Here is a 26361-nt window from a genome sequence, read left to right as displayed (position 1 = left end):
TTGATACCTTTAGCATTACTCTTTCCCAAATTTGTGTCCAGTTTCATGTGTGTGTGTGTGTGTGTGTGTGTCTATATATATATGTGTATATGCATATAGTATAAATGTGTGAAGCAACACAGATTCTGTATTCCGAATAAAACAATTGTTAGTTAAAAGTGAAAAATATAATATTTATTAAAACTTTTAAGTAGTCTTCGTAAATTGGTGAACAAAAAAATGATTATAGAATTCATTATGTATTTTAACTTGCACCACGAAAGGACAGCCGTTTTAGTACTTGCTTTAATCGTCTCTTTGATGTATTGGATATTTTTATCATTCACGCGATAAAATTGATGAAGGAATGATTAGCTTTTCGCCTAATTCCTGGTAATATTCTTTTAGCGAGCTGAATTATTGGATGTATGTTGGTCATTTACTATTTATTTATTATTATTAATTATTTTTATCTCTTCATATTATTTCTATAATCCGGGGATGAAATAAAATAAAATGTCTTCTGTTTATTTATTGAAAGATGATGCATTTAACTACAGCTATTTACTTGGAAAAAGAGTAAATAGATTAAGGAGAAACTGAGATAAAATTTCTTATTACCATTGAATAAATCAAACTGAAATGGTAAACAAGAGTTTACACATGTGGATTTAGAATCAAAGACTAGACTATTAATTAATTATTTATCCACATAATGACCAATGCTTCGAAAACCCAATGGTTGGAAGAAACAAGAAAACAATTCTGGCGACAGAATAAAGGATAAATCATATACTCAAAAGGGGAAAAAAAAAAATTAGATATCTTATTTGGTTTTGGACTTGGAAATGAGTCCTTGAGCATCAGACTGGGTTGGAAGAGCTGGAATTGCTCCCTTCTGAGTTGTACAGATTGCTCCACATGCATTAGCGAAATACAAAGCCTCCTTTAATTTTGCTTCATCCTATTACGCACACAGAAAAAAAATGAAATGAATTAGAAACATAAAGGCCAATGGAGAACATAAACAATAACAGAAACGTTAGGAATAAGAAATTTACAGTAAAAATAGAAAAATCCTTGGCCATGGAATAAAGCAAGGAGCCCACAAAAGCATCCCCCGCACCAGTTGTGTCCACAGTCTTGACAGAGAACCCAGACACTCTTCCTTTGAAGTTCTGAATAGCATTGATTTGATAAAATATTTGAGTTCCTCTTTCTAGCTGATAAATTAAATAATATATTAATCCTGATAATTCATGTACCTTGGTATAATATCTGCAACCTTTCTCCCCATCGGTGACAACAAGCAGTTTGAGTTTGTCATGCCACAGGGACATAACCACCTCATCTTTTTGTGCATCTTTTTCTGTCAGGAATTGGACTTCATCATCACTCACCTGCACCACCCACCATTAATCACAGGGAGGTTTTCTCAGTTACATAATCAGTTCTTTTAATCAGACTATGTATTATATAATATTAATACCCAACCTTGATGAAATCAGCATGGTTCCAGATGCTCTTGATCCCATCTCTAGCAGCCTCAGCGGAAGGCCAGAGAGGCAATCTGACATTGGGATCATAAGAGAGCAAAACACCAGCTTCCTTAGCAGCTTTCATGGCTGCCATATGAGCCGATCTACATGGCTCTGTTATGAGACTGATAGAGCCATAGTGGAATATCTTAGCCTTCTTGATCAGACCCATGTTGAGCTCTGTATCCTTGAGCAACATGTCTGCACTGGGATTCCTATAAAACATGAATTCTCTCTCACCGTTCTTCTTCAATGTCACGAATGCCAACGCAGTTCTTGCATGCTCATCAAAGCAAACCCCATCAGCATTCACATTATTCTTTTTCAGTATGTTCACCAGCATGTGTCCGAACTCGTCATCTCCAAACTACATCCACACCCATACATGAACATATATATAACAAAATAATTATGGTATCAAGATATCCTACAAGTGCATATCACTAGGATTTAGTGTAAATAACAAATCTTTAAAGGAAAAACAAAAGGTGAACCTTGCCGATAAAAGCAGATTGACCACCAAGCTTGGTGATGGCACAGGCTACGTTTGCAGGTGCACCGCCAGGGGCTTTGAGAAAGCCCGAAGACTCGGCCAATGAAACTCCAGAAGTGTCTGGCACGAAGTCTATGAGCATCTCTCCAAAGGAAACAATAAGTGGACTTGATCCTGAGTTTGTCATTTTCTTTGGATCTTTTCTTTCTTTTCCTCAAAACTTTTTGTGCTTTCGTGATGTTTTCTGTTTCTTCTCTGAAAAGCTCACCTATATGCTTAGAGCAGAATTCTATTTCCAATACAGTTTGTATCTTTTTGCTTTGAAATAGGCAAAAAGATCAGGGATGCACACCCTAAATTCGGATATAATCTAACTGAAAAATTAAACGTTTGCTTATCCTCCAAACAATTAGAAGATAATTATATATTATCTATCTATGAAGTTATTGTCTACTAATTAATTCACTGGCTTGGATTAACTCGCGAGCTAAATAAATCTAATTGGTGGTTATTACCAACCGTTGGATCATCAGAAGACAATTACGATTACTAAGTTGGAAATATATATATACATATTTATATAATATTGGTAGATGGTAATATTTGGTTCTGGGATTTTTGTTGAAAATTACTATAAACAAATGATTCTATATAGTAATTTCCAAAAAATGGAATCATTTTTATATAGTAATTTCTATTCTTAAATATATAAAAATGATTCTGTTTTTCGCTGAATTATATAAATATGATTCTACGAAACAAGAAATACGGGATTTTTATAACCATTTATTACCTTCTAAACTAACATGAAACCCGATCCGTTGACTAGGGAGAATATCTTCACTTGTTAACTGATTCACATCATAATATTCAGGATGGGCCTAATGATCAGTTCATTAGATTGGATTGTTAAGCAAGCCACTAGGCCCATTTTGAAAGCCCATTCAGAATTTTTATTTATTTTTTTATTTTTTTCTGCTGCTTTGCATTAAATTGTCTTTGAATATTACATATTAAACAATTACTCCGTGCAAAGCTACAAAATATTTCCTCAGACAAGGTGTCTGAATCCTTCACATTTGATACCAAAAACTTATAAAAAAAAAAAAATAAATAAAATAATTACTCCCAAAATTAGAGACCCTCCATAGTGACAGTCCATGGTTGGAGTTGATACCAGTATTCCACATGGACTTTACAAAAGTTAACGAGTAATTTTTTTTTTTCCCCCTTTGGACACAACTTTAACAAGTAGAGCAAACAGATATTTTGTTCGTTACTAATTGCACGAATTAACTTTTCGCAAATCCCACACAACTATCTCTCTGCATCTAGAATGACCAATGATTTCGGTGGAATTCCTTGTTGATTACTGAAAACGTTGTCAGGATCTATCAGTGTTTTAGCTCTGACCAACTTATCGTAGTTATTCAAGAAGTACTTCTCACCCCAAACTCTAGCAATCTCCACAGCATCAATGATTGGAAGGCTACCATTAAGCAACTCCATAACTCCAAGATCAAAATCCATGTAGTTTATATAAGCAGCCCTTGGACCGGCTGAAACAAAAGCTGTCATTGAGTTATACAATTTTGTAATCCAATCTATATACGCCTCTCTTTTCTCATTATCTTTTTCTCGCCACTCCACTAGGTACTGGATCGCAAAAAGATTGCCTTTCCTGTGAGGAAAAGCTATAGATTCACTGCTTATCTTATTCATAACCCCACCATAAGGGTCCAAAATCACATACCCTTTGGGCTCCTCCTCAAATATGTCCAATGCAACCCTTATACTCGAATAGGAAATTGGGTTCCGTACGTAATCTGATTTGGCTTTGAAAAAGTGTTTCTCTTGCAGATACCGATTTGTCAAGTCCGAGACTACAGAGCCACCAGTTAGGCCAGAGAAGAACAGAATCGATTCGATCCAACTCATTTCCTTGCAATCTTCTTCTCTGGGACCAAGCTCAGGAAAAACCCGGTTCAGGATGGAGATAGCAGTGCTCTTAGAACCCAGATAAAACCCTTTAAAAGTAGCTGAAATTCCAATTGTTGTTTTTCTCTCAGGAAGCCCAGCACCAACAAAACAAGAAAGATAGAAATCACCACCCAAGTGAGGTGCGACGTACTGCCACTTTGTTACAAGCTCAGCAACATGGTCTTTTGTACCTGGTCTAGATACTATAAAACCGGTTACGATCTCTGGGACTTTGAGCAATTTGATTTTCCAAGCATACACAATACCCCAAACACCTCCTCCACCTCCTCTAATTGCCCAAAACACATCCTCTCCCATGCCTTGTCTGTCAAGGAACCGCCCTTGTGCATCAACAATTTGAGCATCCACCACGTTATCGGCCGCCAGGCCATATTTCCTTGACAGCAATCCAAACCCACCACCACCAATATGCCCACCAACTCCTACAGTCGGGCAAGACCCGGCTGAGAAACCGTGACCTCTGCTTGCTTTGGAAATTGCATAGTAAGTTTCACCCAGCGTTGCACCTCCTTCAACCCACGCCGTTTCGGTTTCTAAATCCACCGAAACTCGATTCAGGTTCATCATGTCGATGATCACGAATGGAGAACCATCATTGGATACAGAGGAAGTCCCTTCATAGCTGTGTCCACCACATCTTACTACAATTTTCAAGAAATTTTTTCTAGAGCATGATACAGCGTTGATTAGCTGATCCACAGTCTCTGGAAGTAGAATAGCTACTGGTTTTGGAACTGTGGGTTCAGCAAAACGGAGGTTTTGGATGGAGAAGTTGAGGAATTTATAGTAGGTTGCCGAGCCATTTAGTGTGTTTGGGAACGTGGTGAAGTTATTGATGTTATGAAGAGTCAAACAGGAAGTGATTTGATCTGTAGTATCACCAAAAGAAAAAAGAAGGAAAAAGCATATGAAGATAATTAGAAATAGCGAAAGTGGGTTTTTCTGAATAGAATTCCCCATTGTCGAGAAGCTACCTTGGAGCAAGCTATAGAAGAATCGAGAAGAAGTGGACATTTATTAATGGAGAACAAAATGAAGAGAATAAGGTGATACATAAAGGACAAACAGATGGGAGATATCAGATTAGATTAAGCCGTAGGTAGAGGGGTGGTTTTTCAATTTGGCCGGCAAATGTTTGAAAATTATTGGAAGTTTGGCAAAGTGAAGCTCTCATATATTATCCTTGCAAGGAAAGATGACAACAGCGAGAAAGTATTCAATATACCAGTGTGGATTCTGAGTGGGTACACTCATCCAGTCAAGATAATACCATTCGCCAGATAATTAGCATATCAGATTTATACCATATTACCAAATTCACGATTTTTGCCAAATTTCCTTAACCAAAGAGGTTAGCTGACTGGCAAGATATAAATCAAGCAAAAAGAGTTTCAATCAGAAAAATTATAGAATATCTACACGCAGGTTAGGACATGTAAAACGTCTGCATATGATTGCCGGCCAATGTAAAATATTATATATATATATATATATATATATCTTTAATAAATTAGGAAAGGAGGATTTTCACACCAGATCTTAAATTGCATTGCCATCTTGACTATCCCAATAAAAAATCAAAAGGTTTATATCTTAATAATATGGAATTTATAGTTAAATACTTTTATTATGATTTTGTGTACCAGGTTACTGCGATTGTAATATTCAATAATAAAACAAAAATATATATAATTAATATTAACTTTGAGTCCTTAATCTCTAAATTTCATTCAAAATTCCAAAATACAAACTACAAAGCTCAAATCAAAACAATATAAAATGTTACAAACTCCAAAATATAATTTTGTTATTATGCTATTTTTTATTTTTTTTTTCATTATTCTTTCTAAAAGTCAATTTACTGAATTAAATAAAATGCCCAACTTTTTTTTTTCTTTTTCCTACAATAATAAATGCCCAATTTACAAGCGTAGCCTTTAATAGACATACATAATTGGGTTAATCCATTATATGGTCACTCTGACAATTCAAACCCATTACTATATCATCTAACTGTTACTCGTATTTGAAGCGAAAATAAAAAGACAAAAAAGTTGTAAACAAACCTTGTTTTTCCATCTAGGCTGAAATATCAATCTACGGCTAAAGTATCTTTTTAATTTTTTTGATGGCAAGTATCTAGTGTACATGGCGCAACGTCCCAAAGGAAAATAAATAAATAAATACATAAATAACTATAATTGCAGAGCGTTTTAGCCACAATGATGAACAACTATCGACAGAGAAACTGAAGAAGAGATTATCCATAAACCTTTTAATAATGAAACGCCAAATTGGCAGAAACGATTTAAGCATCACACTTATCATATGATATTGATCTTTCTATTATAACCTTAGACTTGGCATCTCTTCTCCTGACCTGCAAAACCACAGTTTGACTTCTTTTCAGTTGGTATGTAGCCGCCTTGGCGATACAGTGATCACACATTCGGAAATTCTTTGCTCAGTAAAGGAAAATTCACGATATAATTGAAGGCCTAGATGAAAAGGGTATATATACTTTGCCATGCAAATCAGAGGCATTTAATCAAACCCACCAGATTCTATGTTATATTGTAACTAAGAGAATTACCTCGACTTGTGGGGCTTTACCTCTGAGCAACATATCTACGCTCTTATGTGTCTGCATGATAAGAGGACAAAATTATTTTAGAAATGGTGAAAAAAAATGAAAAAACAACGTAATCAGCAAATACTATCACAATTTTTATCCACAAGAGTTTTCTTCCGAAATTCAACAAGATATTACTCCAGAAGTTCAAGTAGTGTGTGAGTTGAAGCCTATGGTTAAAGAAATTATATTCACAACCAAAAAAATAGGAAAGTAGCTGATGTTATACCTGATGTGTAACCCAATAGTTCCTCTCTCTCATTTCAACCACAAAATCAAATGTTGGAGGAGCTCGCCTTTCGAGAATGCTTTTCCGACAGTTCCTATCTTTGGCTTCTGCATCTCCTAATGTAGCAGTTTCCACTCCGCCAACCTGAAAACAGAAGAAATAGATATTCATGTGTGGTGAAACTTTTAAGTCTATTAATACAAATTTAGAATTAAGCTTCATCGCAAATAAAAATTCATAACAGCATTGCAAAATTTTTTAAATAATGCTTCCTTCCTAGAGCTATACTGAAAATAAATCCCCCAATTAAGTAACATGACAGTTAAATTACCTGACCTTTTTCATATAACTGAGAAAAAGTAGTTATCATTAAGATTATTATATGGGAGCAGAAAAAAATTCCTACAAATTCTATAATACATCTACATTAGCATCCGAAGCACAATATGCAAGGACCAAAAGTTGTGCACATGCCCTGCCAAATAAAAACTTCGACATTTCAATGGCTTCTTTGTAACATGTAAGCAGAGCAGCGAGAATGCAATGGCATTGAGTATTAAGAATCCAACAACTTCATCTAGAGATCAGAACAGACCAAGTCAGAAAGAGTAGGATTCTTTATTATATTCTCAAGCCGCTGTCCATGAGCTGTACCAATAAGCATGACTCCTCTCTCAGCAATTGATCGACAAGCATTAGCTTCAGCTTCTGTGCCAATCTCATCAACAATGATCACCTCAGGTGTGTGATTCTCTACCGCCTCTATCATGACTCTGTGTTGCAATGATAATTCAGGTACCTGCATTCTCCGTGCACCTCCTATTGCTGCATGTGGAATATTTCCGTCCCCTCCTATTTCATTGCTTGTGTCGATAATGACCTATTCCAGTGATGAGTAAACTTTTATAGTGTAATATAGGTTAAATACTTAAAAATGTGGAAGAGGGAGATGTATTATTAAATTGTCAAACACTCATCTCACCACTCTTTTGTGGAATTCATCTGACAGAACACAGGCAATCTCTCGAATAACAGTAGTCTTGCCAACACCAGGCCTTCAACAATTAAGAAGAAACGATCACTACAATTTAATACACAAAATGGCTTATTTGAATATGTCAATAAAGCAGTTTTATATTCTGCAGTTAGCATCTATGTTGACTTTGTTAAACCATTCTTCTATGATCTTTAATCAAATAGTGACACCTCCAAGGAGGCATTACACAATTGACAGATTGATTTTAAAAGATTCATGGCATCATTTTTTGAGCTTAGAACAATGACAGATGCACAAACTCAATTCTTTGAACTTCTATTTAACTAATAACAATTCAAACCCATCAAGTGCTATGAAGAAAAAAGTACCTTCCAACAAACAATATGCTCTTTCCATACTGAAGCAGATCATAAACCATGTCAATGTAACCATTGATTGCCCTGCCAACACGGCAAGTCAATCCAACTATACTCCCTTCCCTATTTCTGATAGCAGATATTCTGTGCAGGGTACCCTCTATACCAGCTCTATTGTCCTCCCCAAAATCCCCAACAGCATTTTGAGCATACTCCAACTCTTTTTCTGAGACCTACAAAATACACATCTTTCAAATATGCCAGCAAATCCCATTGTCAAATAATTTTTCCTAACAATTAAAGCAAACTATTTCCTTCGTTATACATATCATTACTTTACGAAAAGTGAAAAATAGAGAAGTAGCTGCTATTTTGGAAAGGTTTACAAACGGACATTAAATTGAAGTAATTTGCATGATAAAGAAGAAAGAAGGAAAAAGATTATGTAGCATTGCTGTACTGGTACAAAGAAATTTTAATCTCAGTGACTCAATAGTATGTTTTTTACCGTAGTTCTTCCCAAAAACTGCCCACCAAGTTCACCGAGATAACGTGCTTCAGGCAATCGACCCAAATCCAATATAACCTATTGAAAATGTTTATTTAAAAAAAAAAAAAAAAAAACATCATGAGATATAGTGTATGCGTACGATGATACACCAACAGGTTAGTGTTCCTCTTCAAGCAGACTGTCTTTTCTTTATTTTGGTCACAAGTAAAAGACTTTAAGTCAGATTCTCTGGCCGATGACTAATTGTCAAACACCCTATACGCAAGAATGTCCATAAAGCCAGTGAATATTAGAGAGCCAGGTTCACAGTGGGTGGTGGTTAATATGAATATCATAGGCACTGCATTGTAATATATGTATATTATTTGCAGAAAAGTAGAAATAAATAATAAAAAAAATAGAGTCGAAAGCCAAAACTTAAAGCATATTTGAGAGTGGTTACCTCTAAAAGTTGACTTCTTTTGGGTTCATTCAAGAGATTGTCACGTAAATCACATGGAAGAATCTGCCAGAAATTTATTGGTAGACAACGGAAGAAATAAGGTGGAGAATTAGCCAAAAATAAAAAGATTAACAATGGGAAAAAAAAAAAAGGATTTTTGGAAAAGAAAACGAACGCAGGAAACGAATACATTACACTATCAAGTAGAAGAGAACAAAATTGAGAAGCGTACTACAAAGAGATGGATATAGGCATAGGATACCTGCAAGAAGGAATGGAGGTCGTCTTGCTTCTTGAACCCTACATGGTTAGTGTCTGGTGAAGTCTTGCAGATTGATGAGAGACCTGCACGCAACGTAGAAGGCCTCAACCGGAGGCACTGGTTCGCTTTGTGAGACCATTTATTGAATCTCAAAGATGGGTTTGAGATCAAAACCCCAGAAAACAAGTCCTTGGCTGATAAACTACCAGTTGCACCCATCATCATTCATTCATGCTCTGCCTCTTGCTCTGTTTCTATAATTCTATCTCCTCCTCAGCCTCTACGGTTCTTTTATTTCTCGGAGAGGTTTATACTATTGGCCACAGCTTCTATAAAAAAAAGAAGTGAAATGTTCCCTAGAACCATAGCCAAAGTTATTAATTCTTATGCTGACCCACCTTTTTTTTTTTTTCAAATTAGATTTTTAATATTAAAAAAATAAAAATATTTATGCAGATTTATCAATGCGGATTTTATTTTTATCGTTCATATTATTAATATTATAAATTGAGAGATTAATAATTTGTAGAAGATCATTTCGAATATTTATAGCCCATTTAACCATAAATAAAAACGTAAACCTAATTGTAAAAACCAAAGAAATTTGGGCATTTTAATATACATGCCTTGGATGGATCTACATTATATATAGCATGCTTTTAAAGTTAATATTAATATATTTTATTAGTGTAGAAAAATAAAAATAAAATGAGAGCATCCAAGTACTTTTCAAAAATAAATAATATCTTTTATATAATAGAAAGTATTTTTAAATATGAATGTATTTTTAAAATATTCTCCAACAATATTTTTTATTATTTTTTATTTTTTAATAAATATTTATTATTACGTTTATTTACTTTTTTTTTATTTTTTATTTTTTAACAAAAATAATAATTAAAATATATCAATATAATATAATAATTTTAAAATTTGATAAATATTAAATAATAATATTATATATATAAAAAATATTTTTGATTTTCCAATGTTATTTTATATTTTAAAAAATCAAAATATAAAATTAATTGAAACTTAATTTTTAAAAATAAAAAATCTATAATTAATAAAAAGGCTCTGAAAATGTCTAACAACGATAGGTGAAAAATGTAATATAATATTACTTACCATCCATTGCAAATTGGTGCAGAGATGTACAAGGTATAAATGCATAAAAACTAAAAACAAGGTCGCGATTGTAGCCGTGGACCGTGGCTCTGCCTCTTACCATTCGCTGAGCCATGTGGGTTTTATCGTCTATTTGACAATCTATATGACACGCCAATGCCGGCTGACAAATAAATCCAAAGACCCAAAAAAAAAAAAAAAGGAGAAAAATGGGGGAAATAAATAATCGGGGTTTTAATTGGGTCAATCTTTCGTCTTTGTTTTTTTCTTCTATTGCAAGCTGAAGAAACATAACTTAAAAACCCAGTCTGCTTCAGAAACACGAGGGAAAATCCAGAGAGAGAGAGAGAGAGAAAAAAAAAAAAAAAACAAGAAGAAGAAGAAGAAGAAGAGATATGAAGGGGAGAGAGGAGAGGGAAGAAGATGAGAAGGGGTTGATATGGAAGCTTCCGGTGGTGAAATCTAAGCATCTTGGGAAGGTGGGTCCCGCCTTCGGTATCGGTGCTGGCTGCGGTGTCGGCTTCGGCGTTGGTCTCCTCGGCGGTAATTAAAAAAAAAAAAAAAAAACACTTTTCTCCACCATTAATTTTCTTTTGTTATTTATTAGTAGGTACTCTTAGGTTTCGCATTTATGGTGGGCTGGTGGTCGATGACCTAAAGTGGCCTCTTCTAGATTTCCCAATTAGTAAATGTTTTATGATAGATTATAAAAATGAGCAATTTCGTAGAGTGACAATACTTAGCGGACCTTAATGCATTAGGATTGTTGTGTAAACCTTTTTTTTGGTGTTATGTACTTTTATGGGGTTTGCTCTTAAAACAAGGGAAAGTAGGGCAGGAAGCTCTGTGACCTGGGAAACTGAAGAATCACAAAGATTTTGGGTAGCTTAATAGGAAGAGGGAGGATTGGTTTTTGTAGTTTAAATGGAAAGGTATAGACGAAAGATCAATTATATGTCAATATGAAATGTAATATAGATTTTGAATTGGTGGATATACTGAAGCTCATAATGGATGATGAAAATTGGGATTTGCTTGTAAGAAATTTTGTGCCATGGAAAATTCCCTTAATTCTTTTCGCATTTATGAGCCTGTCTGACAACCCAAAAGCTCTTTTGATTTCTTGCTGTTTAGGATACTTGCTTTGTGCAGTCTTATTCATTCTTAACTATTTTAGTGTTTATTTAAATGTTTCATTCTCACAGTGTCAATCTAATCAGAAGCTCCATTTGTTGAATTGTTGGTATGAAAGTTTATGGCAATGCAGATATCTTCTTGTAAATCTGTCAATATACATTCTTAACTTTAATTCTTCCTTTGGTTTCAATACCAGATACCATAATTGAGCATATCCTAATAACGTAGATCAAAATGACTTGTTCTCTATTATTAATTGTTGTCAGTTCCAATGATAAAAGGTTCATGAAGCAGTCCCTCGCATCAGTAGAAGCCTGCAACAATAAATGCCTTAGATTTGTGTCTCTTTGTCTTTCATTTGCTTTGGGTTTTTAGTTCTGAAATATTTGCTACTGATATGCAAGTTATGTTGCTCGTATGATCTTCAAACATATATTGTGGTAGAATAAATACATATATATATATAGATACATATAATATATTATGATACAAGAATGGTTTTTCACTCCAGGTGCAGGTTTTGGTCCTGGAATTCCTGGCTTTCAAGTTGGCCTTGGATTTGGTGTTGGATGTGGGGTTGGCTTAGGATTTGGCTATGGTGTGGGAAAGGGCATTGCTCAGGATGAGAATCGCAGATATTCTAATGTTGGAAATATTTATAATGTCTCTGGGGATTTTCCTACTCAGTAAGTATATTTTTTTACCATGCATGGATGATTCAATCTAAGAATCCCATCAACTCATTCTTTGACGTTCTCCTTTTGCCTTTGAAGTTGTTGGACCCGTATTTGTACTGGGTCCATAAACTGCATTCCATGGTCTTCATAGATGACTTTGGACGCCCACAACAAAAGGAAATGTATCAAATCATAGGACCACGTTAAATCAATCGAAGTAAAGAGGCTAATTGACAGAAAAACAGAATAGCTAATTGATATTTAAATTTTGGTCACCACTTTAGAGACTAGAAAATGTGGGCTTGAGTGGCCCAATCGCGTAAGTTTATTGCTATATTTTCAAATGATAATGATGTATTTTTCATATACTGTTTTTTCTAATTTTGCAGAGAGATTGGTGCACTTGTGGATGAGCTTATTGATAACACCAAGAAGCTTCTGAGAGCTACTTCGAAAGAAGTTGACAAGTGGCGAAGATGAATATGTTTACTTAATTTACTGAAAATTGTTAAAATTGTTGTTTTAGCTTGGTCTATATATGTGCGTGCATGAGAGACTTGTTCCATTTCAGATATGAAAATACATGTAGCTTACCATTTAGGTCCTTTTTCCTATGCAGTAGAGGCCGATGCCCTATACTAGTTTGGATGAGGTTAGATGGGACTTGGTAATTCCTCGAAGAGCACGTTGCCAGCTTTTATCTCATAGTGCTAGGCAAAGGGACGTGAAGGAAAGTTGACAATTTGTGAGGAGATTGTATCAAGGCTCATCTATATTCACAAGATTAGAAGAAAAATTTAGTAGAATATTAAAGAATGATAAAATTATTCTTAGGAAAAAGAAATAATAATAAGAACGAAAGGTTTTGTTAACCAATCATTATTGTAATGTTAGAGCTACAATACCTGATAATACTAATTAAAAATTCTAAAACAACAGTATGATAATAGGAGACAGTTTAAACTCAAAAGACGTCCGACAAATAAGACGAGTTGGCAACATGTAAAACTATTTCTTATTAGTTCTTATTTCTGTATATAAGTGCCTTAAAACTGCGTCGTTTTGGGCCCTGGTCGTGGTTACCCGTGCAAAATGAGTTGGAGTGCAGTGTAATGGAGTTGGATGGATTTCACCATCCACGCGGAAGATGAATGGCTGATAGAATATGATCCATGAAATGAAAACATTGGATAGGACACGTTATCCAAAACCCAAGCAATCCACAAGTTCATTAGCATTCCACGTCGGCACCGTCATCTGCCACGTCATCGACCCTGGCCTATCAAATACCAGCATTGGATTGCCCACGTTCCGTACGGACCAATTAAAACACAAGAAAGAAAATCCTAGGTGGCACGTCGACATCCACCAGCTCAAGCTTATAGCATCTCTGATTTCTCTCCACCATTTGCTAATCTCCACAACTACCATTACCACCGCCCCACTGTCTCGATACTCAGTTTTTTTTCCGGCAAAATCGAAAAATGGCATCTCTGGCAGCATCAACGGCGGCTGCCTCGCTTGGCGTGTCGGAAATGCTCGGAAACCCTCTCAACTTCAGTGGGGTGGCCAGGTCAGCAGCTCCAACAGCATCAAGCCCAGTCACTTTTAAGACTGTCGCACTCTTCTCCAAGAAGAAGGCCGCACCCCCTGCCAAGGCCAAGCCCGCCGCTGCTTCTCCAGTTGACGATGAGCTTGCCAAGTGGTATGGTAAGTTACAAAGTCTGCCCCCATTTTCCATTGCATATTATATATGTGTGTGTATATATATATTTGAATTCAGATTCAGAACCACAATTAAGTTAGCTTCATAAAATGCTTTAGTTATTTCCTGACAACTTTACATGGCATTCCGTGATTAAATACCAGGTCCTGACAGAAGAATTTTCTTGCCTGACGGTCTCCTGGACCGATCAGAAATCCCAGAGTACTTGACTGGAGAAGTTCCTGGAGAGTAAGATTATTTATACATATGTGTATATATATATACACACACTGCGGTTCTCATATTTACCATAAAATTTTCATATATATATATATATATATATAGGATTTTATATATATAGGATTTTATGATGTGGATGCATATCAAAACCGAAATTTTTTTTTTTTTAAATATTGATTTTTTTGAAAAAACATTGATTTTGTGTGCACAGCATGCTAGCAAAGTCGATTTTTTATTTTTTATTTTATATATATATATTCCTTTTTCTTTTCTCTACTTTAAGCTGTAGCAAATATTATATTCTAAAGCCTTAATACTAAACGTGGTTGGGTGCTTTTGTTTAATGTGATTACAGTTACGGTTATGATCCTTTTGGATTGAGCAAGAAGCCCGAAGACTTCGCAAAGTATGTTTCATAAACAATTAATACTCTCTGTTTAATTTGTTCTAAAATGTTAAGAACTGATTTATTAATTATATTGATGATTTTTTGGGTCTTGGTGTGACTTTGTTTGCCAGATATCAAGCATTCGAGTTAATCCATGCCCGTTGGGCTATGCTTGGTGCCGCCGGGTTCATTATCCCAGAGGCCTTCAACAAATTCGGTGCTAACTGCGGCCCCGAGGCTGTTTGGTTCAAGGTTTGCATTTTTCTACCTTTTTTTTTTTTTTCTATTAATTTTCTAGCTGCTTCAATGGTAGATTCAATAATATATTGCCAGAACTTGTTATGGTCTTATGGAATAAACCGATTTTAACTCGCTCTTAATCGTAATTTAAAAACAAAATTTTTTATTGGGTTTATCTTGATGGAATTAAGAACTACTCTGCTTTTCCCTAGTCAATCTTTGAAAAACTATTAAAACTTATCATGATATATTTTTTACGAATGAGTATTTCAGACTGGAGCTCTACTCCTTGACGGAAACACATTGAACTACTTCGGGAAGAACATCCCCATCAATCTTGTTGTTGCTGTCATTGCTGAAGTTATTCTCGTTGGTGGAGCAGAATATTACAGAATCACTAACGGTTTGGTATGCAACGTTTTTCATTAGAAACTACCTACCATTGTTATCTAGTTCACTGGTTGGTTTCATGATTTACTTTCTTTGTTAATTCCTTGTAGGATTTTGAGGACAAGCTTCACCCAGGTGGTCCATTTGACCCACTGGGACTTGCAAAGGATCCGGACCAGGCCGCAATTCTAAAAGTGAAGGAAATCAAGAATGGCAGACTTGCAATGTTCGCCATGCTTGGTTTCTACTTCCAAGCTTACGTGACAGGGGAAGGTCCCGTTGAGAACCTCGCAAAACATCTCAGTGATCCTTTTGGAAACAACTTGCTCACTGTCATTGCTGGAAATGCAGAAAGAGCTCCAACCCTGTGATATTTTGTTGTTTCTTAATTTTCTTCTTCTTCTTTAAGATGCATGCGTGCATTGTAAATCTCATTAATTAAGACAATCTTATATATTAAGGAGGCGCTTGTTTAACCTTAATCCTTTCCAACGCCAAATTGCCGAGTTAATTTATGTACTTTTCTCATTTTTATAGGGACCTAGTAGTGTTGTTTATTACCTACTAAGATTGTGAAATTATAATTACTTCTTTTTTAAGCAAAATTTTCATGTCCTTCACCAAAGGATCAGTTACCTTAATAATTATTGTTCTTGTGCTTAGTAATACTAAGATGAAACATGTTAACAGCATTGGGGCTCATTTCTTTTAACATGGAGTAGGCTCGAGAACTTTGTTCCAAGATTTTTTTCTTGTTTGGGTCTGAATCTGTGGCCTAGTTTGAAACTCCCTGCATATTTTCAGTTATTTTGTCACCATTTGCAGAGTTGTGGCTGACATGTTACTTTTGATATATTTTGTCCTTTATCTTTTAGTGAAAGGGGATTTTCTTCCTTTTTTTTTCTTTTTTTTTTTTTTTTTTTTTTTTTTTTTAGGGGTAGATGGTGAAAGGGTAATTTTGTTATAATCATTGATGGAATAATTTAACTAAAAAATAAAAAAATAAAAAAAATAACATTTTTCAATTGGAGCCTCTATTTAAAATATTTAGAAAATCTCACACATATAATAATAGTCGCGTCGGAAATAATAAAAAACAAATAAAGAAGGTTTTTATACTTGTTTAAATATATAATTAACTATTACCCATAAATTTGAGAATCTATGGAATGTGTATAAATGAATTGAATAAAAACCATATATTTTGTTTTGCTAATCGGTCCTTTTATGTTTTATCAATTAAATGGAACCCAATAATGTTCCAGTGTTCCTCCGCAATAGATTAGCAAATGAACCTACCGCGATGCCAAACTTTCGCTGCTCTTAATCATTTGAACAGAAAAATAAATATGCTGTTGCTTAGCAGTATGAAATCCAGGGCTGGCCGTGACCAATTGCACACCAGCCCATGGTCTGGCTCTCCTAAATATTTTATATGTTTTCTAATTATTTTTAAAAAATTAAAATATTAAATTGCCAACTAAAAATAGCAATAAGATGAGTGTTTTTTTATTTTAACTTTTTCGTATTAATTAGTAATTAATATCTTTGAATGATAGTATAATTTTTCCCAAAAAAAAAAAAGTTACAAACATAATTTTTTTTTTTTTTGGCTTTTAAGAATGGAATTGTAATTTTTCAAAAAGAAAAATACAGTCATTATTAATTTTTTTTCTTCTAACAAAGCTACAAATTGTGGTATGGTTGAACATTTATTTTTTGAATATATACAACATATATTTACATGCTAAAACAATTTTTGTAGTAATTTAATTACTAATTTTAAATTTAAAAATTTTTGAAAAGTAAATTTTAAGGAAACTTTTAAAAGTATTAGAGTATAGTTGTATATAATTTAGAAACTTTTTTATTTAATAAAATTTATTGTTTTTGTTCATTTTATTCATTATCTATTTAAAATATTTATTATAAAAAAATAAAATAAAAACTAACTAATAAACTAGGCGTAAGACCCCAATTAATAAATTTTTAACAACAAATAAAGCTTTTGAAAAGCTGAAAAGAATAGTATTTTTGTTAGAAAATACAAACAAAGTCTCTTATAAGTAGAAAACTCAAAGAAAATATATCATAAGCAACTTCATCTATTGCTAATTAATTTTGGATTGAAACATCATTGCCAGTTGTTTTACCCTACCGTGGGCATCTTTTTATTTTTTTTATATTAAATAAAATTTTGACGTCACTGCATGCGTCGATTTTCTATGCTACTGCAAAGTTTTACTCGATCATACAATTTTTAAAGAACAACTTTTTCTAGTTGTTTACTTGAATTTTATTTTCTAAGTTTCAAATTAAAAAAAATAGTTTTTAGATAAATAATAGGTATTTTAATATTAAAAACAATATAAAAGCGAGCAGCCTTAAAGAATTACTTGACTGCCACGAAAGTTCAGTGACGACTTTGCATGATGCTGATTGGTTGGATTTGTGGATTGTGGACCTAATTAACCAATAAATTAGCAGCGTAATCAGAAAAAAAAAAAAATATATATATATATATATATATAGTTCAGATGGCTAAATAATAAATATTATTTGTTTGTTCATCAAAATAAACAAAAAGAAAAAGAATTATCCGCGCAGGTCAAGATGGATAAAGAGGCTAGTGAAGAGTAACAAGTCAACTGTTGGATACAACTAAGACGAGCCACTTGGGCATGCACTGATGAGGCAACTGCCAGATGATACTATAAATGCGACTAGCGATCCATTTCAAATTCGAAAAAGAAGAAGAAGATTAGTAGAAATAGACAAAATAATAATAATAATAATAATAATAATAATAAAAAAGAAAAGAAAAGAGGTAAAAAAAAATGGATGCTGATGGTATTGAAATCGAAGAGATCGATATAGTAATAGTTGGAGCTGGTATTTGCGGCCTTGCCACAGCCCTTGCTCTTCACAGGTTTCTCTCTTCGGTACCTCTACTTTTTGGAATTTCAGTCATACATGTGCATATCCGAATTTGGTTATTATTGTTTGAATAACATAACCGTGTATCTACAGAAAGGGTATACAAAGTGTGGTTTTGGAAAGATCAGAGACCCTGCGTACTTCAGGAATAGCAATTGGAATTCTGACCAATGGATGGCGTGCCCTCGACCAACTGGGTATCGGCTCGAAGCTCAGGCAAACTGCTCTTCCTCTTCAAGTGTATTCATCTATTCCTATTCAACAACCTTCAAGCAGTGTTTAGTTTTTTTACTTATCAAATCTTTGATTTTTTATCATCTTATTATTGTGTTTATGAACAGAGTACGAGACATATGGCTGGATACCCATAAGCAACAAGCATCGCCGCTCTCGTAAGTTTCCCCATGTGCCCTTTCTTTCTCAATTTCATGTTCAATTATGTTCAACGTGCACTAATTATTGTTCTAATTTTCACTTTAATGGAATTTGCTAAATCAAATTTGAGAGTCCCTGACAGTACCCTGTTCGTAAAGTAGAAATAACAGAGCACGTGAATCTTTATATGTTCATTTTTAATAGTTCACAAAGAAACTAGATTGTATTTCCTTTTCCCAATTCGTATTTGGTTTTTTGCTCATGTATAGGACTGGGGAAGCTCGTTGTGTTAAACGGAGTGATCTAATCCAAATGCTTGCTGAAGATCTGCCTATTGGCACAATACGCTTTGGATGCCGAATTGTGTCCCTCAAACTAGACCCTTTAACTTCTTATCCCATTCTTCAATTGCTTGATGGACGAAAAGTCAAGGCAAAGGTACAAATTTTCACCATTTCTCTGTTACTTCTAGGACTTTTCTAATTAATAAAAATATATGCTTTATTCTTTTCTACAATTCCATTTAAATGGATAAAGAGAAATGCATCAAGCGACAGGTTTTGATTGGATGCGACGGAGTCAATTCTGTAGTGGCGGAATTTCTAAAGCTAAAGCCCAAGAAACTTTTTCCCATGTGTGGGGTTAGAGGTTTGACAATCTATCCCAATGGACACGGTCGTGCTCCTGAGTTTGTTCGAACACATAGAAACGACATTGTATGTGGAAGAATTCCAATCAACGAAAACCTGCTCTTTTGGTTCCTTCCTTTTCCACTGACAGGTACCTTCATCTTTCTTTTAGCTTGCATTTGATGATAATGATGGATGTCCAAAACGCCATCGTTCTTTTTGATCAGAACTTTCAGATGCGAATATATTCAACGACCAAGAGCTCATTAAACAAATGGCTCTGGATAAAACCAATGGCTTCCCAGATGAAATCGCGAAAATGGTAGAAGATTGCGAGACATCCTATTTGTCACTCACGCACTTGAGATATAGAACACCTTGGGACGTATTATTGGGAAGGTTCAGAAATGGAACGGTCACAGTGGCTGGGGATGCGATGCACGTAATGGGTCCATTTCTGGGACAAGGTGGGTCGGCGGCTCTCGAAGATGCAATCGTGCTGGCGAGGTGTTTGGCTCAGAAGATTGGAGTAGGGGGTGGTGATATGGAAAGAAATGGAAGGGAAATCATACAGAGGAAAGTAGGAGAGGCAATTGATGCATATGTGGAAGAACGGAGGACGAGGTTGGTGAGGTTGTCTGCTCAAACTTATCTGACCGGTTTGCTTCTTGGAACTACATTGAAGCCCTTGAAGCTCTTGATTCTCGCACTCATTTTCCTTCTCTTTCGTGACCGTATTCGTCACACTCGCTATGACTGTGGCCGCCTGTAAATCCAATCTTAATCCTTAAAACAATTAGCTTGGTATAAGTATGATAAACTTTTGTTTGCTTTAGACTTGGTTAGTAATAGGAGAGTGAGAGTTTGCTTATATGGAAGTATACTAAACTGTTAGATTGCTTTAGAGTTGTTTAGTAATAAGGGAATGAGATTTGCTTATATGTCCCTATGGCTATGCTTGCCTTTGAGTTCAACTTGTAACGGAGAAAAATGAAGGCATGCAAAGTTTATGGCAGAAGTCGCAAAAAATGACAACTTAAAACAACAATCACTGTGTTTTTCAAAGATCCAACTTGAATGTGCCCATATTAATTAAATTTTGTTTAAAACAAAAACTTATCTATTATTTATATCCAATATTTAATACTGAAAGTAACATCCATTACTCTTTTTTTTTAATTTTATTTTGGGGAAAGGTGATTTGTTGATGATGGAAGCAAAATCATTTATAAAATCCAAATGTATTTGTAAAATCCAAACAAATTTGTTATAAATCTGCAAATGTTTACAAATAGGTTTAAATTTAATGTTTATTGCAAATAAAGAAGAGGAACAAACAACAGGGAGAGAAAAATTAGTAAAAAGAAGATAATAAGACCAGTAAAGCATAAATAAAATCTCACATTATATTTATGGGTTTTGTATAAATAAATTTTAATTGAACAAATAATTTCTTTGTACTACACTATTTTTTTTTTTTGAAATTTTAAATATAGAAAATAAAATTAATATGACCAAGGACCTCTTTTTCAAAACAGAAATTGATTTTAACCCAACCATATGGATTACTTTTTTTTTTTTAATCAAAACAAGAATGCTTTTAAAGGTTAATTACACTTTAGTAACTTATATTTTCGCTAAGTTACGTATTCAACATTTAAATTTAAAATGTTTCACATTAAATTTATAATTCATAATTTATTTCACATTAATTTAATTTTTAAATTGATAACAATAAATTTAAATATTAAAAAAATTAAATTTATTTTTTCAATTTTCAAATAAAAAAATTGATTAATTAATTAATAAAAAAGTAATCTATTTTTTAATTTTTAAATTTTTATTGAACAATTTTAGAATTGGTGAAATAAATTATAAATTAAAATTTAATGTAAAATATTTTATATTTAAAAATAAAATATGCAACTTAAGAGCAATTAACTCTGTTTTTAAAGTGATACTAACAGATACGTCACACGCTTTTGCTGTTTTGACATAAATCTATCATCTGTTTCTTTACCAGGAAGGAAAAGCTAAAAAAGAAAATTCTTTTTTTTTTTTCAAATTACAACCATAATTACCTTTTTTTGCTTCTAAAAATGGTATTGTAATTTTTCAAAAAAAAAAATTACAACCATAATTATCTTGTTTTCTTCTAGTAAAGGTTCAAATTGTGACATGGTTAACGTTTACTTTTTGAATATATACAAAACATAAATACATGCTAAAACAACTTTTATAGTAATTTAATTACTAATTTTGAATTTAAAAATCCTTGAAAAGTAAATTTTAAAGGAACTTTTGAAAGTGTGAGAGTATTATTGCATGTAATTTTGAATTTTTTTATTTAATAAAAATTATTTTTTTGTTCATTTTATTAATTATTTTTTTAAAATATTTATAGAGAAACTAACTTATAAAGTAGACTGAGACCCCCAAATCCTAGATCCTCCCCTGATGAAATTTAATAAATTTTTAATAATAAAGTTCTTTTTTTCTTTTTTCTTTTTTTGCTGAAATAAATAACAAAGCTCTTGAAAAGCTGAAAAGTAGTATTTTTGTTAGAAAATAAAAACAAAGTCTCTTATTAGTAGAAAACTCAAAGAAACTATATCATAAGAAACTTTATCTATTGCTAATTAATTTTGGATTGAAACATCGTTGTCAGTTGTGTTTTACCTCACCGTGGGCAGGGACTTCTGGTACACTAGACATGCCTATATTTTTTTAATATATATATATATATATATTAAATAAAAGTTTGACGTCACTGCATGCATCGATTAAAAAATAGTTTTCTAGATAAAGAATAGGTACTTTAATATTAAAAACAATATAAATGCGACGAGCCTTAAAGAATTGAACGAGTTGATTAACCACAATTCCTCCTCTGCAAGACAGCAATCCTGCTTGACTGCCAAGAAAGTTTCAGTGACGACATTGCATGATGCTGATTGGTTGAATTTGTGGATTGGGGACCTAATTAACCAATAAATTAGCAGCGTAGTCAGAAAAAAATTAGTACAGATGGCTAAATAATAAATATTATTTATTTGTTTATTAAACTAAACAAGAAGAAAAAGAATTATCCACGCAAGTCGGTGAAAAACGACAAGATAGATAAAGAGACTAGGAAAGAGTAACAAGTCAACTGTTGGATACAACTAAGTAGAGCCACTTGGGCATGCATTGATGAGGCAACTGCCAGAGGATAATATAAATGCAACGAGGCGATCCATTCAGATTCGAAAAAGAAGAAGAAGATTAGTAGAAAGAGACAAAAAAAAAAAAAAAAAAAAAAGGAAGGTAAAAAAAAAAAAAATGGATGCTGATGGTATTGAAATCGAAGAGATCGATATAGTAATAGTTGGAGCTGGTATTTGCGGCCTTGCCACAGCCCTTGCTCTTCACAGGTTTCTCTCTTCGGTACCTCTACTTTTTGGAATTTCAGTCATACATGTGCATATCTGAATTTGGTTATTATTGTTTGAATAACATAACCGTGTATCTACAGAAAGGGTATACAAAGTGTGGTTTTGGAAAGATCAGAGACCCTGCGTACTTCAGGAGTAGCAATTGGAATTCTGACCAATGGATGGCGTGCCCTCGACCAACTGGGTATCGGCTCGAAGCTCAGGCAAACTGCTCTTCCTCTTCAAGTGTATTCATCTATTCCTATTCAACAACCTTCAAGCAGTGTTTAGTTTTTTTACTTATTAAATCTTTGATTTTTTATCATCTTATTATTGTGTTTACGAACAGAGTACGAGACATATGGCTGGATACCCATAAGCAACAAGCATCGCCGCTCTCGTAAGTTTCCCCATGTGCCCTTTCTTTCTCAATTTCATGTTCAATTATGTTCAAAGTGCACTAATTATTGTTCTAATTTCGACTTTAATGGAATTTGCTAAATCAAATTTGAGAGTCCCTGACAGTACCCTGTTCGTAAAGTAGAAATAACAGAGCACGTGAATCTTTATATGTTCATTTTTAATAGTTCACAAAGAGAATAGATTGTATTTCCTTTTCCCAATTCGTATTTGGTTTTTTGCTCATGTGTAGGACTGGGGAAGCTCGTTGTGTTAAACGGAGTGATCTAATCCAAATGCTTGCTGAAGATCTGCCTATTGGCACAATACGCTTTGGATGCCGAATTGTGTCCCTCAAACTAGACCCTTTAACTTCTTATCCCATTCTTCAATTGCTTGATGGACGAAAAGTCAAAGCAAAGGTACACTTTTTCACCATTTCTCTATTACTTCTGGTACTTTTCTAATAAATAAATATATATGCTTTATTCTTTACTGTAATTCCATTTTCAAAGAAATAGATAAAGAGAAATGCATGACACCGACAGGTTTTGATTGGATGCGACGGAGTCAATTCTGTAGTGGCGGAATTTCTAAAACTAAAGCCCAAGAAACTTTTTCCCAAGTGTGGGATTAGAGGTTTGACAATTTATCCCAATGGTCACGGTCGTGCTTCTGAGTTTGTTCGAACACATGGAAACGACAGTGTATGCGGAAGAATTCCAACCAACGAGAACCTGCTCTTTTGGTTCCTTCTTGTTCCACTGACAGGTACCCTTCATCTTTCTTTTAGCTTGCATTTGATGATAAATGATGGATGTCTAAAACGCCATTGTTCTTTTGATGAGAACTTTCAGATGCGAATATTTTGAACGACCAAGAGCTCATTAAACAAATGGCTCTGGATAAAACCAATGGCTTCCCAAACGAAATCGCGAAAATGGTAGAAGATTGCGACACATCCTATTTGTCCCTCACGCACTTGAGATATAGAACACCTTGGGACGTATTATTGGGAAGGTTCAGAAATGGAACGGTCACAGTGGCTGGGGATGCGATGCACGTAATGGGTCCATTTCTGGGACAAGGTGGGTCGGCGGCTCTCGAAGATGCAATCGTGCTGGCGAGGTGTTTGGCTCAGAAGATTGGAGTAGAGGGTGGTGTTTTGGAAAGAAATGGAAGGGAAATCATACAGAAGAAAGCAGGAGAAGCAGTTGATGCGTATGTGGAAGAACGGAGGATGAGGTTGGTGAGGTTGTCTGCTCAAACTTATCTGACTGGTTTGCTGTTTGGAACTTCATTGAAGCCCTTGAAGCTCTTGATTCTCGCACTCATTGTCCTTCTCTTTGGTGACCGTATTCGTCACACTCGCTATGACTGTGGCCGTCTGTAAATCCAATCTTAATCCTTAAGCAATTAACTTGGTATAATTTAGTATGATATACATTTGTTTGCTTTAGACCTGGTTTTTTTCTTCTTTTTTTTTTTGGGTAAATTGCTTTAGACATGGTTAGTAATCGGAGAGTGAGCGTTTGCTTATATATAAGTATGCTAAACTGTTAGATTGCTTTAGACTTGTTTAGTAATAAGGGGATGAGATTATTTACCAAAATAAATAAATAAATAAGGGAATGAGATTTGCTTATGTGTCCCTATGGCTATGCTTGCCTATAAGTTCAACTTGTAACGGAGGAAAAAGAAGGCATGCAAAGTTTACGACAGAAGTCGCAAAAAATGACAACTTAAAACAACAAACACTGTGTTTTTCAAAGATCCAACTTGAATGTGCCAATATTAATTAAAATTTGTTTAAAACAAAAATTTATCTATTATTTATATCCAATATTTGATACTGAAAGTAACATCCATTACTCTTTCATTTTTCTTCTGGGGAAAAATGATTTGTTGATGATGGAAGTAAAATTATTTATAAAATCCAAACATATTTGTTATAAATCTGCAAATGTTTTTTTTTTAGTAGAAAAATCTACAAATAGATTTAAATTTAATATTTATTGGAAATAAAGAAGAGGAACAAACAACGAGGAGAGAAAAATTAGTAAAAAGAAGATAATAAGACCAGTAAAGCATAAATAAAATCTCATATTATATTTATGGTTTTTGTACAAATTAATTTTTAATTGAACAAATACTTTCTTTGTAATACACTATTTTATTTTTTTGTTTAATTTTTAATATAGAAAATAAAATTAATACGACCAAGGACCTCTTTTTCAAAACAGAAAATTGATTTTAACCGAACCAAATAGATTACTTTTTTTTATAATCAAAATAAGAATGCTTTTAAGGGTTAATTACACTTTAGTAACTTATATTTTTGTCAAGTTACACACTAGATCTTTAAAGTTAAAATGTTTCACCTTAGATCTTTAATTTACAATTTATTTCACATTAATTTAATTTTTAAATTGATAACAATAAATTTAAATATTAAAAAAATAACTTCTTTTTTTTCGGTTTACAAATAAAAAGAGGGAAAAAATATTAATTAATTAATAAAAAAGTAATTTTTTATTTTTTAAATTTTTATTGGTCAATTTTAGAATTGGTGAAATAAATTGTAAATTAAATTTTTAATGTAAAATATTTTATATTTAAAAATAAAATATGCAACTTAAGAGCAATTAACCCTGTTTTTAAAGTGATACTAAGAGACACGTCACACGCTGTTTTGACATAAATCTATCATCTGTTTCTTTACCAGGAAGGAAAAAATAAAAAAGAAAATTCTTTTCTTTTATTTTTCAAAAAATAAATAGTTATAAGGGATAATTTCAAAAACTTGCCTCCTAATTTAAAAACTTTTTCATATTTACCATTTTATTTTATTTTTTTTTACAGAAATACACCTTCTAGATTAAATTTCTTTACAAAGTATTATTTCTTTAACATAAATTAAGTACTTATATTTAATATTAATAAGTAAAAACAACCATAATATCCATCTAAATAAAATACACAATGAAATTAAAAGGCATAAAAACAGTAATTGTGAAAACCATTTGCCAAAAATTCATTCAATAAACCAAATGTAGGGGCGAAAATGAAATTATGACAAACAAGTTTTTTATCTTCTATGCTCTTCATTGGCTTAAAAAGACATTTTCTCTTCTTCAAGCTGGCTTATGGTTGCAATTATTATTATTATTTTTTTTTGGGTTAAATTGTCATCAAGAATCTCGAAGCAATCTAAATAAGTTTCTTTGGTGTAAATAAAAACTAGACAAAAATGATAAATAAAA

At 33.4% G+C, this 26361-nt stretch overlaps 7 protein-coding genes across 11 annotated transcripts; 4 read left to right on the top strand and 3 right to left on the bottom strand.

The window, feature by feature from the left end:
• Positions 1-579: 579 nt before the first annotated feature.
• LOC107424266 (probable fructokinase-5) lies at positions 580-2420 on the bottom strand. Its single transcript, XM_016034016.4, has 5 exons — positions 2012-2420; positions 1474-1884; positions 1245-1379; positions 1041-1157; positions 580-943 (listed from the first exon to the last, which is right to left on the bottom strand). Exons 1-5 carry the CDS (start codon positions 2195-2197, stop codon positions 806-808), a joined length of 987 nt encoding a protein of 328 aa, XP_015889502.3. The 5' UTR covers positions 2198-2420; the 3' UTR covers positions 580-805.
• Positions 2421-2928: 508 nt separating this feature from the next.
• LOC107424256 (berberine bridge enzyme-like D-2) lies at positions 2929-5454 on the bottom strand. The gene has a single exon (XM_016034004.4). It carries the CDS (start codon positions 5023-5025, stop codon positions 3328-3330), a length of 1698 nt encoding a protein of 565 aa, XP_015889490.4. The 5' UTR covers positions 5026-5454; the 3' UTR covers positions 2929-3327.
• Positions 5455-6109: 655 nt separating this feature from the next.
• LOC107424263 (uncharacterized protein ycf45) lies at positions 6110-9783 on the bottom strand. Of its 2 annotated transcripts, XM_016034014.4 has the most exons (9): positions 9441-9783; positions 9179-9241; positions 8734-8811; positions 8238-8458; positions 7855-7927; positions 7468-7752; positions 6873-7016; positions 6605-6655; positions 6110-6391 (listed from the first exon to the last, which is right to left on the bottom strand). In XM_016034014.4, the coding sequence occupies exons 1-9, from the start codon at positions 9663-9665 to the stop codon at positions 6320-6322; spliced, it is 1212 nt and encodes a 403-aa protein (XP_015889500.2). In that variant the 5' UTR covers positions 9666-9783; the 3' UTR covers positions 6110-6319. The 2 variants fall into 2 exon arrangements, with proteins under 2 accessions (XP_015889500.2, XP_048334894.2); XM_048478937.2 differs by lacking the exon at positions 8734-8811.
• A 970-nt stretch (positions 9784-10753) lies between these two features.
• Positions 10754-12982, top strand: LOC107424277 (uncharacterized). Its single transcript, XM_016034032.4, has 3 exons — positions 10754-11111; positions 12217-12391; positions 12772-12982. Exons 1-3 carry the CDS (start codon positions 10964-10966, stop codon positions 12860-12862), a joined length of 414 nt encoding a protein of 137 aa, XP_015889518.1. The 5' UTR covers positions 10754-10963; the 3' UTR covers positions 12863-12982.
• A 795-nt stretch (positions 12983-13777) lies between these two features.
• On the top strand, positions 13778-15827 carry LOC107424276 (chlorophyll a-b binding protein CP26, chloroplastic). Its single transcript, XM_016034031.4, has 6 exons — positions 13778-14092; positions 14252-14336; positions 14683-14733; positions 14847-14967; positions 15229-15363; positions 15456-15827. Exons 1-6 carry the CDS (start codon positions 13867-13869, stop codon positions 15714-15716), a joined length of 879 nt encoding a protein of 292 aa, XP_015889517.1. The 5' UTR covers positions 13778-13866; the 3' UTR covers positions 15717-15827.
• Positions 15828-17969: 2142 nt separating this feature from the next.
• On the top strand, positions 17970-20225 carry LOC107424268 (monooxygenase 1-like). 3 transcript variants are annotated; one of them, XM_048479334.2, is made up of 6 exons: positions 17970-18274; positions 18376-18498; positions 18624-18674; positions 18927-19095; positions 19215-19437; positions 19514-20225. In XM_048479334.2, exons 1-6 carry the CDS (start codon positions 18183-18185, stop codon positions 20056-20058), a joined length of 1203 nt encoding a protein of 400 aa, XP_048335291.2. In that variant the 5' UTR covers positions 17970-18182; the 3' UTR covers positions 20059-20225. The 3 variants fall into 3 exon arrangements, with proteins under 3 accessions (XP_048335291.2, XP_060675028.1, XP_048335290.2); XM_060819045.1 differs by having other exon boundaries at positions 17973-18274; positions 18376-18522; positions 19523-20225; XM_048479333.2 differs by having other exon boundaries at positions 17979-18274; positions 18376-18522.
• Positions 20226-22534: 2309 nt separating this feature from the next.
• LOC107405505 (monooxygenase 1) lies at positions 22535-24557 on the top strand. Of its 2 annotated transcripts, none has more exons than XM_048479186.2 (6): positions 22535-22699; positions 22801-22923; positions 23049-23099; positions 23352-23520; positions 23647-23869; positions 23956-24557. In XM_048479186.2, exons 1-6 carry the CDS (start codon positions 22608-22610, stop codon positions 24489-24491), a joined length of 1194 nt encoding a protein of 397 aa, XP_048335143.2. In that variant the 5' UTR covers positions 22535-22607; the 3' UTR covers positions 24492-24557. The 2 variants fall into 2 exon arrangements, with proteins under 2 accessions (XP_048335143.2, XP_015868058.3); XM_016012572.4 differs by having other exon boundaries at positions 22801-22947.
• Positions 24558-26361: the final 1804 nt, after the last annotated feature.

Source organism: Ziziphus jujuba, chromosome 7, assembly GCF_031755915.1.
Source record: "Ziziphus jujuba cultivar Dongzao chromosome 7, ASM3175591v1".
Lineage (NCBI taxonomy): Eukaryota > Viridiplantae > Streptophyta > Magnoliopsida > Rosales > Rhamnaceae > Ziziphus > Ziziphus jujuba.
The sequence above is the reverse complement of the archived record's forward strand: the minus strand, read 5'-3'. Positions and strand labels throughout refer to the sequence as shown.

Excerpts from the sequence above, each read along its gene's own strand:
- LOC107424266 (XM_016034016.4), bottom strand. The coding sequence starts at position 2,197 with ATGACAAACTCAGGATCAAGTCCACTTATTGTTTCCTTTGGAGAGATG. Across the intron at positions 1,380-1,473 it reads ACCATGCTGATTTCATCAAG|GTGAGTGATGATGAAGTCCA; the intron begins GTTGGGTATTAA and ends TGGGTGGTGCAG. Across the intron at positions 944-1,040 it reads AGGATTTTTCTATTTTTACT|GATGAAGCAAAATTAAAGGA; the intron begins GTAAATTTCTTA and ends TGTGCGTAATAG.
- LOC107424256 (XM_016034004.4), bottom strand. The coding sequence starts at position 5,025 with ATGTCCACTTCTTCTCGATTCTTCTATAGCTTGCTCCAAGGTAGCTTC.
- LOC107424263 (XM_016034014.4), bottom strand. The coding sequence starts at position 9,665 with ATGATGATGGGTGCAACTGGTAGTTTATCAGCCAAGGACTTGTTTTCT. Across the intron at positions 7,017-7,467 it reads ATCCTACTCTTTCTGACTTG|GTTGGCGGAGTGGAAACTGC; the intron begins GTCTGTTCTGAT and ends TTCTGTTTTCAG. Across the intron at positions 6,392-6,604 it reads GTAAAGCCCCACAAGTCGAG|GTCAGGAGAAGAGATGCCAA; the intron begins GTAATTCTCTTA and ends GTGGTTTTGCAG.
- LOC107424277 (XM_016034032.4), top strand. The coding sequence starts at position 10,964 with ATGAAGGGGAGAGAGGAGAGGGAAGAAGATGAGAAGGGGTTGATATGG. Across the intron at positions 11,112-12,216 it reads CGGCGTTGGTCTCCTCGGCG|GTGCAGGTTTTGGTCCTGGA; the intron begins GTAATTAAAAAA and ends TTTTCACTCCAG. Across the intron at positions 12,392-12,771 it reads TCTGGGGATTTTCCTACTCA|AGAGATTGGTGCACTTGTGG; the intron begins GTAAGTATATTT and ends CTAATTTTGCAG.
- LOC107424276 (XM_016034031.4), top strand. The coding sequence starts at position 13,867 with ATGGCATCTCTGGCAGCATCAACGGCGGCTGCCTCGCTTGGCGTGTCG. Across the intron at positions 14,734-14,846 it reads AAGCCCGAAGACTTCGCAAA|ATATCAAGCATTCGAGTTAA; the intron begins GTATGTTTCATA and ends TTTGTTTGCCAG. Across the intron at positions 14,968-15,228 it reads CCGAGGCTGTTTGGTTCAAG|ACTGGAGCTCTACTCCTTGA; the intron begins GTTTGCATTTTT and ends TGAGTATTTCAG.
- LOC107424268 (XM_048479333.2), top strand. The coding sequence starts at position 18,183 with ATGGATGCTGATGGTATTGAAATCGAAGAGATCGATATAGTAATAGTT. Across the intron at positions 19,096-19,214 it reads GACGAAAAGTCAAGGCAAAG|GTTTTGATTGGATGCGACGG; the intron begins GTACAAATTTTC and ends ATCAAGCGACAG. Across the intron at positions 19,438-19,513 it reads CCTTCCTTTTCCACTGACAG|AACTTTCAGATGCGAATATA; the intron begins GTACCTTCATCT and ends CTTTTTGATCAG.
- LOC107405505 (XM_016012572.4), top strand. The coding sequence starts at position 22,608 with ATGGATGCTGATGGTATTGAAATCGAAGAGATCGATATAGTAATAGTT. Across the intron at positions 22,700-22,800 it reads ACAGCCCTTGCTCTTCACAG|AAAGGGTATACAAAGTGTGG; the intron begins GTTTCTCTCTTC and ends GTGTATCTACAG. Across the intron at positions 23,521-23,646 it reads GACGAAAAGTCAAAGCAAAG|GTTTTGATTGGATGCGACGG; the intron begins GTACACTTTTTC and ends TGACACCGACAG.